We start from the raw sequence: 10,808 nt of genomic DNA on the forward strand, positions 1-10,808 counted from the left end.
AATCAGAGACAAAAAGACAAAAGAACATGATTCTAGAAACTGTGAAGGCATCACATCCTTACAGGTGAGCTGCATTTCTTAGACATGTCCCCTTTCTGTCCCCATGGGGCAAGGAACCTGTGTCTCTCTTTGAGAAACAGACGTAGGAGAGCCCGGGCATGGTTCCTTGCAGGCTTTCTCCTGCCTCAGGAAGCCAGGCCTGGTTACAGAATGGAAACCCCATGAAAACGCACCGAGGGAACAGGGAGCCTTCCAGATCCCCAGGTGACTAGCATTCAGGAAAAGAAATGAAAGTGACTGTTGTGTTGAGACGAGATCCCCTTTCTCTTTTCTCTCTACTTCTTGTCATGAGGCGTGAGGAGCACATGGTCTTCACTCCGTATTTAATGGAGGGAAATTTTATACAGAAACGTGGGAGAGGTGAGCTCAGGGGCCCAGTGCACAGCGAGGGCCGAGTACAAAGGGAGCGGGCGGGTGGAGATGAGGTTCCCCGTCCAGCCTGGGGGCTCTGGGTCGGGGGGCTGAGGAAGCCAGCGGGGAGCACGTTTCCCGCAGGGTCTTGAAGCAGGACCAAAGGGCAGCCAGGAGGCACTAAAGAGCCGAGCAGGAAACCCTTTCATGCTGTGAAGAGGCCAGGACAGAAGGCTCTTTCCCCCTCAATTGTCACCATCGTCACCTCAGCTCAGGAGTCCTGCGGACAGAGGGCAGTGTTGTTTCCAGACCCTGCCAACCAGTGACGCTGTCCCCTCCCGGGCCTCCTGTTTCAGCTCCGCAGGAAGAAGTTCTGCGTCACCCCCAAAGTGCCTTCAGGGCCGGCCTGTGACCAAGTGGGGAGCAGGAGCTTCGGTGTAAACGGCCCGGCCAGAGGTCAGACCCAGTGTCTCCCAGGGTTTCTGTCTCCTGTCCGTCACCCCCACATCCTGCTCTGGGGAAAGCGAGTGTGTCTCTGAAAGGGGACTGAGGAGCATTACCTGCTGGCTGAAGTCCAGAGTGTCCTGGGAAAGAGAAGGAAGGTAAACACTTCAAGATAGGAAGGCAAATCTGTCCCCAAACACAAGGTCCCCGCCCAGACCCCCTGACATTTCTCGATTGCCACACCCACCTCACATGACACCAGAGGAGAGAGGAGAGCAGGAACAGAGAGCAGTGGCCCCCTGACCCCTGTCACACGTCCGGTGTAATCTTATGCACCGTCGGGTCTGCTCCTGCATCTCCCAGGATCTGGACCCAAAGCTCCGGGCGTGATAACCCTTCTGCCACCTCCACCGGCCATAACTCTTTATGTTTCAACCATAAGGAACCACGGACCGTTTATTTCTCGATTTCCAGGAGATTTGAGCTCGTCCAGGGAAAGGCTTATATGGGCCATGGATACACAGAGGACTAACCTGAGCAAAGTCCTAATTTCCCCCCATGAAGTCTGCGGGGAACCCCAGCGGCCCCTGACCTTTCTGATTCCTGAAGTAGACGAACAGCCCTGCCCCGAGGAAGAGCAGACCCAGCACGAAGCCCCCGACTCCACTCAGCATCTTGCTCTGTGCAGATCCAGACTGTGCCCCTGGGAGAAGAAGCCGGTTTTAGTGGGTTTTATCCCAAAGCCAACTTCCCTGAGACTGGGACTGACAGCTTTGAGGGGGGGAGAAGGAATCCAGAGGATCCAGCACAGTCGGCCCTTTCTGGAGAAGAGACTTGGGTCCCACTGGTGGGTACGCGGTGCAGGCACTGGCCCCTGCAGCCTCCCAGCCCTGGCACGAGGCCACCGCTTCAGCATCTGATGGATGCGGAGCCTGGGGCTCAGTGAGGTTCAGGACTGGTCCAGGGTGACAGAGCTCACAGATGGCAGAGCGGACACTGGACTCTCCTGTGTCAGGAAGGTCCCTGAGTTATAGAGGACGAGCCTCTTCTCAGATCACAGTGGACAACTCAGAGCAACAGGCAGAAGTACCAGCCCAGCTGACGCAGGGGACTGGTGCCCAGGGCCAAGGGGACCAAGACCTGAGGTATTGTGGGGAACGTCAAAGCAGGGATAGGAATGACGGCCTCCCAGGCTCTAGGTATCCACAGAAGTGATCACAGGCCCACCCCGGTGGCCTGTGCTGAAGGAGAGATACAAGCAAAGGATAGTGGGGTTGGGGAGGGGAGAGCCCTGCCCCCCGGGATAAGCAAAGTCCCCTGTGGCGGGTGAGGCGGGCGAGTCCGAGCACATCTCACTCCATTCCTTGGTGAGCGGGCTCGTCCGGCTTGGGTGCTGCACTTGGCAGGTGTAGACCTCTCCGCTCTGGGGAACTGTCTCCAGCATCACCAGGATCTGGAAGGTCCAGTCCCCATTCCGGATCAGGCCTGTGGACACGACCCCCGCCTCCTGCTCCTGGCCGTCCCGCAGCCAGCGGACGTCAATGTGGCCTGGATAGAAGCCGTTCACAGAGCAGACCAGGAGGTTGTGGTGCTGCAGGCGCCGGGTCTTGGCGGGATACACGGTCACTGTAGGCGCAGCTAGGACAGAAAAGGGGCAATGTGAGGAAGGCAGGGAAGGCTCCTTGGCTGGCTCCCTTTTGCCTCCAGGCTCCAGTCCCAGGCTCCAGGCTCGGGCAGGCCTCCCTCAGAGCCGGCCCTGCGGCCCAGCAGGACTTGCTGCCATGAGCCTTGAATCTAACCCTCCAGCGTGCGCCCACTTGATTTGGGATGCAGAGGAAACTTGTGGGACTTTTTAATATGTTGAAACAGTTATTCACTGTTGAACTGGAGTGTTTAGAGATCTTTGCAAGGCATGTAGTTTATTGGTTAAAAGTGTGATTTCTGGAACAGGGACTGTCTGGGTTCAAATCCAGGCTCTGCCTCTTACTGGGTGACCTGGGACAATTTTACATTCCTCTCTGCTCAACTTTCTCACCTGCAAAGGAGATAATAATACTAACTTGCCTCTTAGGGATACATGAGGATCGGTGGACCTAAAATATGTAAAACCAGGGCTGGATCTTAGGCTTCACTATGTGTTAGCTATTTACTATCCTCCTCCACTTGGAGAGAAAATGTCATTCAAAGCAGTGTGGGTAAACTGGGGGACAGCTTGGGGAAGATGGGGACACAGGGCGTGAAATCGGGGATGCGGCTCTAGCACCTGAGACCACCACAGAAGTGGTTCTACCTGGGAAGCGGGAAGGACACGGGGGATTCTCTGACTCGGGGAGCCGAGTCCCAGAGGAGCACGAGTCCTGCAGGAGAGGGAAGGACCAAGGAAAGTCACTCGTTAAAAATACTTAGTTACACTGGCTGAGCAACCCCTCTCCTCAAAAATCTAGTGCTGGAATTGTTGTCGTTTCATAACCATCTCTCTTCAAGCTGACATTTGAGCTCAGCGCAGGGTCTGGGACTCAGTAACATGTGTGCTTCCTGCCTGAGACCAGGCTCAATACACAATTGTGGAGGAGAGGATGGGGGGGGGGAAGAGGGGTAAGGGGAGTGAGGGGGAGCAGAGGGTGAGGGGGAGGAAGAGGAGAGCAGGGGAGGGGAGAACAGCACCCTGGGAAATCATTGCTGCTAAACCACTACATCGTAGACTTACAACTGAGGGTAAATCATTGCTAACAACTTTGCCGCACATTCATTACATTAAAGATGTTTAAATTCTTAACACTGAAAGTAATAAACCGGAATCAGAAGGCGAACCAGGAGCAGGAGAAAGTGCTGAACCCCGTCAGCAGGGTCCATCTAGCTGCACAGAGGAGCCATAAAGTCACTGAGGGAAACGCCAGGACCCCAGAGAGGACCGACAACAGGCAAGTTAGAGCCGGAGCGACAATTAACCAGCAAGTGCGTGAAACTGTTGAAGAACCTTACAAATCAAAGCAGCACAAATTAAAAATAATTAGCGAATTTTCAACTGAGCATTTGGTAATATTGACAAAGTTTCAGAATGTGAGGTAAATGGTCACAAGTGTAAGAAGATAACATGTAATTACTATGCTTTAGCTTTGTAAAGGCAGTGACCTCACTACGCTCAGTGACAAAATTATAATTCAAAACCGTGGTTTCACAATCATTTCAGCTACGTAAAAATAGATACACTAAGGGAGGAGGAGGGAGGGAGTTTTTTTTTTGAAAAGCAAGAAACTTAGACCTAAGAGGAGCCTGGGGAGGATGAGAGGCGCCCCAGCCCCCCAGGCTGACCCTCTGCCCAAGGCCACGGCCTCTTCCAGGGGCTCGGGACAGGAAGGGGGCGGCCCACAGGCTGCGACTCCGCGTCCCCCCCACTCCCCACCTCTGCTCCCCGAACCTGCCCCCACTAGACACACAGACGGCACCCACACGTCCCTCCCACGGGGCAGAACCCCAGTGTCCCCGACAGCAGGCCTCACGGGTCCCCTCCCAAGTGTGCTCGCTCGCAGCCCTACACCCGCGCGCTCGGGGAACACTCGGGGAGCACTCGGGGAACACGCTCGGGGAACACTCGGGCACACGCTCGGGGAACACTCGGGCACACACTCGGGCACATGCTCGGGGAACACTCGGGTACACCGGCCCTCCCAACCCGCCCCACTCACTTTGCCGATGCACCAGGAATCCATACACCTGGTAGCTGACTCTGCAGAACCAGTCCACCGCGGTCCGACGATACTCCAGGACGTCCTCCTGCCGGTTCCAGCACTCGGCGAACCGCCGCCCCAGCTCGGTCAGCGCGACAAACTTCCCCAGGTCGCTGTCGAAGCGGGCGTACTCCTCCTGGTTGTAGATCACTCTCTGCAGGAACCGCACCCGCTCCGTCCCGTTGGAGAAATGACACTCGTCCTTAAGCTGCTGCAGGAAATGTGCTGTGGGGACAGAGCGAGCAGTGACCCTGGTTAGACTCTGACGGCGATGCCGCCCCAGGCGGTGGGGACACGAGGACACGGGCACCCGACCGCCAGCGCCCAGGGGTCGCCTGTCGTCGGGGCTGGGGGGAGGCCGAGGGCGGGGAGGCCCCGGGACCCTAAGCCCCGGGACCTTAAGCCCCGGGGTCCACTGGGCTCCCCCAGCCCGTGTTGCGGAGATGAAACCGCAACCCGACAGGGCCCGTCCCCTTTCTGCGCGTCCAAGCCCAGCAGGCGCAGGACACCCGGCCCACCTGTGGCTAAAAGGGGACGGACGGGTGGAAGCCAATTACCGCAGACAGGCGGACCCTTCACTCAGACATGCTTGTGACTTAAGGGGACCAGCTGTTGAAAGTCCATACAGATGAGATGACCGCGAAGTCATGACATTGTCACAAACATTGCATAAGACAAAAAATAAAACTGAAGGTTTTAAACTTCAATAGACTAAATGGATTCAACAAGAGGTGGCTAATTTGTATAACTGTCTATAAATACATAAAGTAAACCCTGAAGAACTGAACCGGGAGGCGAGCGTGCGTTCAGAGCGTGCGTCTGGAGGCTGTGGAAACAGCCCGTGTACAGCAGTGTCCTCGGCCTCAACGCGGGTGACATTTGGGGCCGGGGTGGTTGGCTGCTGTGTACTCCGGGCTGTGCACCGCATCCCTGGCCTCATCCCGCCAGCTGTCAGAAGAAACCCGCAGTGTGACAACCGGACGCGGCTTCAGTATTGCCAGATGTTCCAGGGGTGGGGCGGGGAAGGGGCCGTGAACCCTCCTTCTCAGGGGAGCCCCGCGGCCGTGAAGCATCTGGAAAATCTGTGGTGAAAATGACACTGTCGATGAAGCCGCAGCGGAGACCTCCCGCACGCATTCTGCCAACGTCGTGTCTGCTGAAAGCCTTGGTCCTGTATGTTTATCTTAGGAATCCGGTCCCACGCAGAGTAATTTTCCAGCAAAATACATCTGCTCAGAACCAAGATGTACCTGTTTCTGACCCTTGCCAATCCATCACCAGGCCGTTTAATTTACCCTCCACGCCGTCATCTTTCTTAACTTCTCCACTGGTGCACGTCTCATCCGCGGTAGAAAACTACGGCCGCTGCCATTTGAATCCTGCTCAGTGTCCCAACTGATCCATTTCTAGCTGCCCCCTGCTCCCAGCAACAGCGGCAGGCACCGGGTTACCCGCCCGGGCCGGGTGTGGACTCTCGTTTCTAGAGGCAGGTCCCCGCAGAAGGGGAGAAGCTGAGGTGACACCCTCATATAGACAGTTTACAAAATGAGCAGGTCCCGACCTTCACTCGGAACTGACGGCAGAGAGGAGGGCACTCTGGCCAGACCAGGTCCACTCAGACCCTCTCGGACCTTCTGGGCACATGAGAAGGTTCGGAAACAAACGTGTGGAGTTGCTGTTCCCTGCCGCCTGCAAGGTCAGCGCCATCTGTCCACGCTCATGTGCCCAAGGTAAAGGTCCCCAACTTAGCAAATAAAAACGCAGGATTCAGTTACATTTGGATTTTAGATAAATCATTGTTGTTTCTCTGAAATTCAGATTTAATCGGGCCTCTGTATTTCCTTCAGTAACCCTAGCCGGCCTGCTGACAAACTCTGGGACAGAGGAGACTATTTAAACTTCATGTTCTTCCTCCTGTGCCCACGATGGTCTGTCCCTAGTGTGAGCCCCTAAGCAACTTTTCAAATTATAAATGTAACATACATGTAAATTTCTCCTATATGTTGGAACGAGCAGCCCTAGCATCTGCCCGCCCCAACCCGAAGACCCACACTGGCCCATGTGAACATCAGGAATTCCAGCAGGAACCCAGACCCAGCCGAGCCCCTGTTCACTAGTGGTGTTTGAAGCCCTAGCTCTAGAACTAGGAAATCTGAATTTGAACATTAGCTCTTCACTTGGGTCAGATATTAACACCCATGGGCCTTTTTGGTTTATCTCTAAAATAGATTTAATGTCACTGGATTCCTCACAAGATATTGTTAAGTGTGGAATTAAATGGCGATTCTTCCTAGTGCTGATCAAATAAGTAATAAATGCATTGCTATTTTAATTCTTATAACCCTTATGAATGCAAGCTCACAGATCTTTCTATTCCTTAACTTCCTAAAGCAAATAGTATCTTCATTAGCATTTGGCATTTGTCTTTAATTAATTTTATAAGTAAATATCATTTTGAACAAAAGCACAGAAACACTGGTTTGTGTGTAATAACGGGACAGACAGGAACCTAGTGTGAAAGGACTGTGCTGACGCAGGAGAGAGGGACGTTCTAGACGCTGAGACCCAGACCATGTCATCTGGGTTCTACAATTCACTACGTGACGGGGTAAGTTACTTAAAGTCTCTGAATTAGATCCCATAGATGATCCCAGTTTTAATTGCTGCAGATAAGATAGGGTAGTTATGAGAGTTACATACTCAGCTTTAGGCCTGGGTCATAGTAACTGCAAAATGCTGCGGCCTCCATGCTGGTGGGGCCATCCTGTTGGTGACGCCCTCCCCCTCTCCCAGGGTGACAACTGGCCTCTTCTGGGTCACTAATAAATACTGGCTGTATAATTAATGGCCCTTGCATAACCGGTCACCTCTGCATTCAAGGTCACCCCAGTGGCTCCTTGCTGGTGACTGAACATCTCTGCTTCTCAAGCCCTCCCAGCTTCTTTTCAGACTCTTTTATTCTCATGCTTTGGGCCCAGCGGGCTCCTCGATCCCAGAGCACAGTCTCTCCCCGAGGCCACTGCTCCGTCACCTGTAATCATCCTTCACGTCTTCAGCTCCCAGTCTCTCCTCAAACGGTCCAGTCCAGGTTCCATCCCGTGCACTCCACCCACTGCTAACGTCCACCAAGCCCAGTGCTCGCTTCTCTGCCTGTTCTCACCACGCCCGGCCTCCCCCTCCTTCTGGAAAAATCTGCCTCCCTTCACTGCCCTGCATCACCTTCCCCAGGTTTTCCTCACCACCCTGGCACCCTTCCCAGTCCGCTTTGCTGACCCATTGGCCCTTGGTCCTCTGGGCTCGGCGTCTGTTGTGTCTTGTCTGCTATACACTCTCACTGTGTGGCCTCCACCTCCCTGGAATATAACACAACACATGTGTCACTGACACCAACACAGACACCTCCAGTCCTGGCTGGCCCTGAACTCCAGGCTCCCGTATTCAACCGACCTCTTGACAGCTCCACATAAATGTCAGAAAATTATTTCCAACTTAAACAAAATATGTATTCCTAACCACCCACTTGAATAATTCTCTCCCACAGTCTTCCCTCTCTCAATAAACGGCTCCTCCAAGTTTCCTCAGATTGTTCACACAAAATCCTTAGGGATGAGCTTGACTGTGTTCCCCGACCCATCAGATCCCTGAACACGGCATCGAGCGATCCGCCCAGATCTGCTCTTTAGCTTCACCACCGCCTTGGCCGCAGCGCACTAACGGGCCCGGGCACGTCTGCCCTGGAGACTCCTCCGCACTCACTTGTGAACCCCCAACCCAATCTCCACAAGGTGGCTAGAATTCTTACTTTTTAAACAAATATAAATGGACTCTCCTCTCCTTGTAACCATCCAGTAGTTCTCAGCTCTCTTCAGATAAAATTCAGATTTCTCACCATGGCCACCAGGGCCCGGTATGATTTGTCTCCCGTCTTCCCAACTTCCTCCTGTGTCAGTGTCACTCCCCAGCTTGCTCGCTGTGCCTCAGCCGCTCTGGCCTTCCTCCTGTCGCTTAGACGCCGCAAACATGGTCCCCCACTTCGGCCTTTCCCCGTTCCCCCCCGGAACACTTGTCCCTCAGATCTTCACATGGTGGCTTCTCTCATCACTCAGGTCTCAAATGCCTCTGAACGTCACTTTCTCAGGGACAGCTCCCTAACCCCGTGGACTGATGTCAGGCGAATCCAAGCCTCTTTGCCCTGTAACCCTGCTGTGTGGTTTTCAGAGCAGTTATTGCTCTCTGACAGTTTTTTCTTTCTTAAATATTACTGGGTTATTGTCTTTCTCCCGACGTTAGCCAAGTTTTACGGTAAAAGGGAACTTTCTATCGTTCAAATAGGATTCTCTGATCCTAGAACAGAGCCCAGTATATCACTGTCACTCAGATAAATATCTGTGGTCTAATGAATGAACCCAGGTTCTAGGACTTGACCATTGTGGGGACCCTGGAAAGCAGCAGGGGCTCAAACTCCTATACTCTTTCTGTTGCTAGAAGAAACTTTCACAGGTAAGGAAAAGGTGGTTTTAAGAAAGAGGGAAAATATCACGACATTTTATCCTGACTATGGACCTGTTCCAGTGCTGAGGCCTGTGTGAGCTTTGAGGTCTCAGGAATGGTGATGACACACTGCTGGGAAGGAATAGGGAGACCTGGGAGCAGAGGCCACCAAACTTGTCCAATGAAGGGAAGCCGAGGGCAGGTTGAATGGACCTGCGACCTTGGGGCCAAGACTCCCGGAGGCCCATGAGTTCCCTTGACTTGATTATGACTTTCAGTCCCGTGGGAAGGAAGCAACCTTCACACTCTAGACTCCTGCTGGAGGCGTATAACCTGAACCTATGAAATTGCTAGTATTTGACTGTTTTAACTTAAGAACACAGAATTTCATACAGTTTATCTCTACTGGTTGAATCCCTACTTGTGGGCTCAGGTCAAAGAGGAGGAGACGTAGGAGGAACCGATAGAATGAAAGCGGTCCACGACGAACACTAATCTGGCCAGGTGTTCAGAAGATGCCATCAGTTCCTTAAGGCAGCAAAGAACCCCATAGATGTTCCTGATCTGCAGGGTCATTCCGAGGACTAAGAACCTCTGCTTCAGCTCCAGGGGGCTTTCCGCAGGGGGAAGAGAGAGCACTAGCCCACTTCTCTCGGAGAACCTTCATTACAGGGACACAGGCCTTACCAACATTGGGGTTCAGGGGGAAAGGAAAGGAGATAGTGGGGGAGGCCCCTTCATAGTAGGGGAAGGCACCAACCTCACAGATTCTGTTGAGGACATAACACAGGATCTTCAAAAAGAGACCCTTGGAATTCCTTTTGATTCCCCATAAAATTTCAGAAAAACTTTCCTTTTCTTGGGATAACTCAATAAAATAAAGGGAACCACTGGATGGAAAGCAGTCTGAAATCATTATTTCTAAATCCTCGCAAGGCCCTGAGAGAGTGGGACACAGGGCTGGAGAGGTTTGACTGGAGGAGAGCTGAGAGGAAACGGCCTATACTCAGGGAGCCCCTTCACAGCCCCCATAGTGGCGGCCACCCAGGCTCCTTTTCCTGTGGAAAGAGTTGGGGGTCCCTGTGATAAAGGTAGGTGGCCACTGAAGAAAATGTCACAGTTTTCTAATGGACATGGTCTGGACACAGTGACAAAGCCAATTTTCTTTCTTCCCCACCCGGCAACAGTTCACCCCCCAAGGAGCACTTACGTGGTGTGTCCCTGGCCCAAGTCAGGAAAGGGCTCAGTGCCATCAGTGTCCCTGTCAGAGCTGCCATCCAGGAGCCTCCGGGAAACCACAGACACACCATGCTGGAGGACAGAGGACGGTGCAGGGAGCAGGCAAGTCTCACTGAGTCAGGACCAGGATTCCCCTTTACCCCATCCCCACAAACAGAAGCTAAGGAACTGGTTTCTTTGTTCCTGGGTAATCTCAGTGTTGAGAACCAATCAGCCTCGTATTCGCAGAGCATCATCAGTTGCTGGTCTGAGACTCGCTATGAAGTTCCTCTTCTGAAACTTAAAATTTCCTGCATTAAAAATTTAGATTCTGGGGACACCTGGAGGAGCAGCTTCCCCAGTAACTGATGCCGAGACAGGCTCGCAGCTGTTGGGTGGAGAGCGCAGCCGGTCCCTCTTTACAGGGAGGAAGGTCTCTGCCTGAAGGAGATTGAAAGTTGCTTAATAATTTAACCTGAGTGAAAGGCTTTTCAGGTTTGTCTCCTGGTGCTGTTA

General features: G+C 53.2%; 1 protein-coding gene across 1 annotated transcript; it reads right to left on the reverse strand.

The window, feature by feature from the left end:
• Positions 1-526: 526 nt before the first annotated feature.
• Positions 527-10,393, reverse strand: LOC148093026 (DLA class II histocompatibility antigen, DR-1 beta chain-like). Its single transcript, XM_087817090.1, has 6 exons — positions 10,285-10,393; positions 4,542-4,808; positions 2,212-2,493; positions 1,448-1,558; positions 972-995; positions 527-691 (listed from the first exon to the last, which is right to left on the reverse strand). The coding sequence occupies exons 1-6, from the start codon at positions 10,382-10,384 to the stop codon at positions 678-680; spliced, it is 798 nt and encodes a 265-aa protein (XP_087673216.1). The 5' UTR covers positions 10,385-10,393; the 3' UTR covers positions 527-677.
• Between the last annotated feature and the right edge of the window lie 415 nt (positions 10,394-10,808).

This window comes from Miniopterus natalensis, chromosome 5 (genome assembly GCF_054644295.1).
Source record: "Miniopterus natalensis isolate mMinNat1 chromosome 5, mMinNat1.hap1, whole genome shotgun sequence".
Taxonomy (NCBI): Eukaryota; Metazoa; Chordata; class Mammalia; order Chiroptera; family Miniopteridae; genus Miniopterus; species Miniopterus natalensis.

Bases quoted from the DNA above. Each gene is read 5' to 3' on its own strand.
- LOC148093026 (XM_087817090.1), bottom strand. From the start codon at position 10,384: ATGGTGTGTCTGTGGTTTCCCGGAGGCTCCTGGATGGCAGCTCTGACA. The intron at 4,809-10,284 runs GTAAGTGCTCCT...CTGTCCCCACAG, and splicing joins TTGGGCCAGGGACACACCAC to CACATTTCCTGCAGCAGCTT. The intron at 996-1,447 runs GTCAGGGGCCGC...TCTCTTTCCCAG, and splicing joins CTACTTCAGGAATCAGAAAG to GACACTCTGGACTTCAGCCA.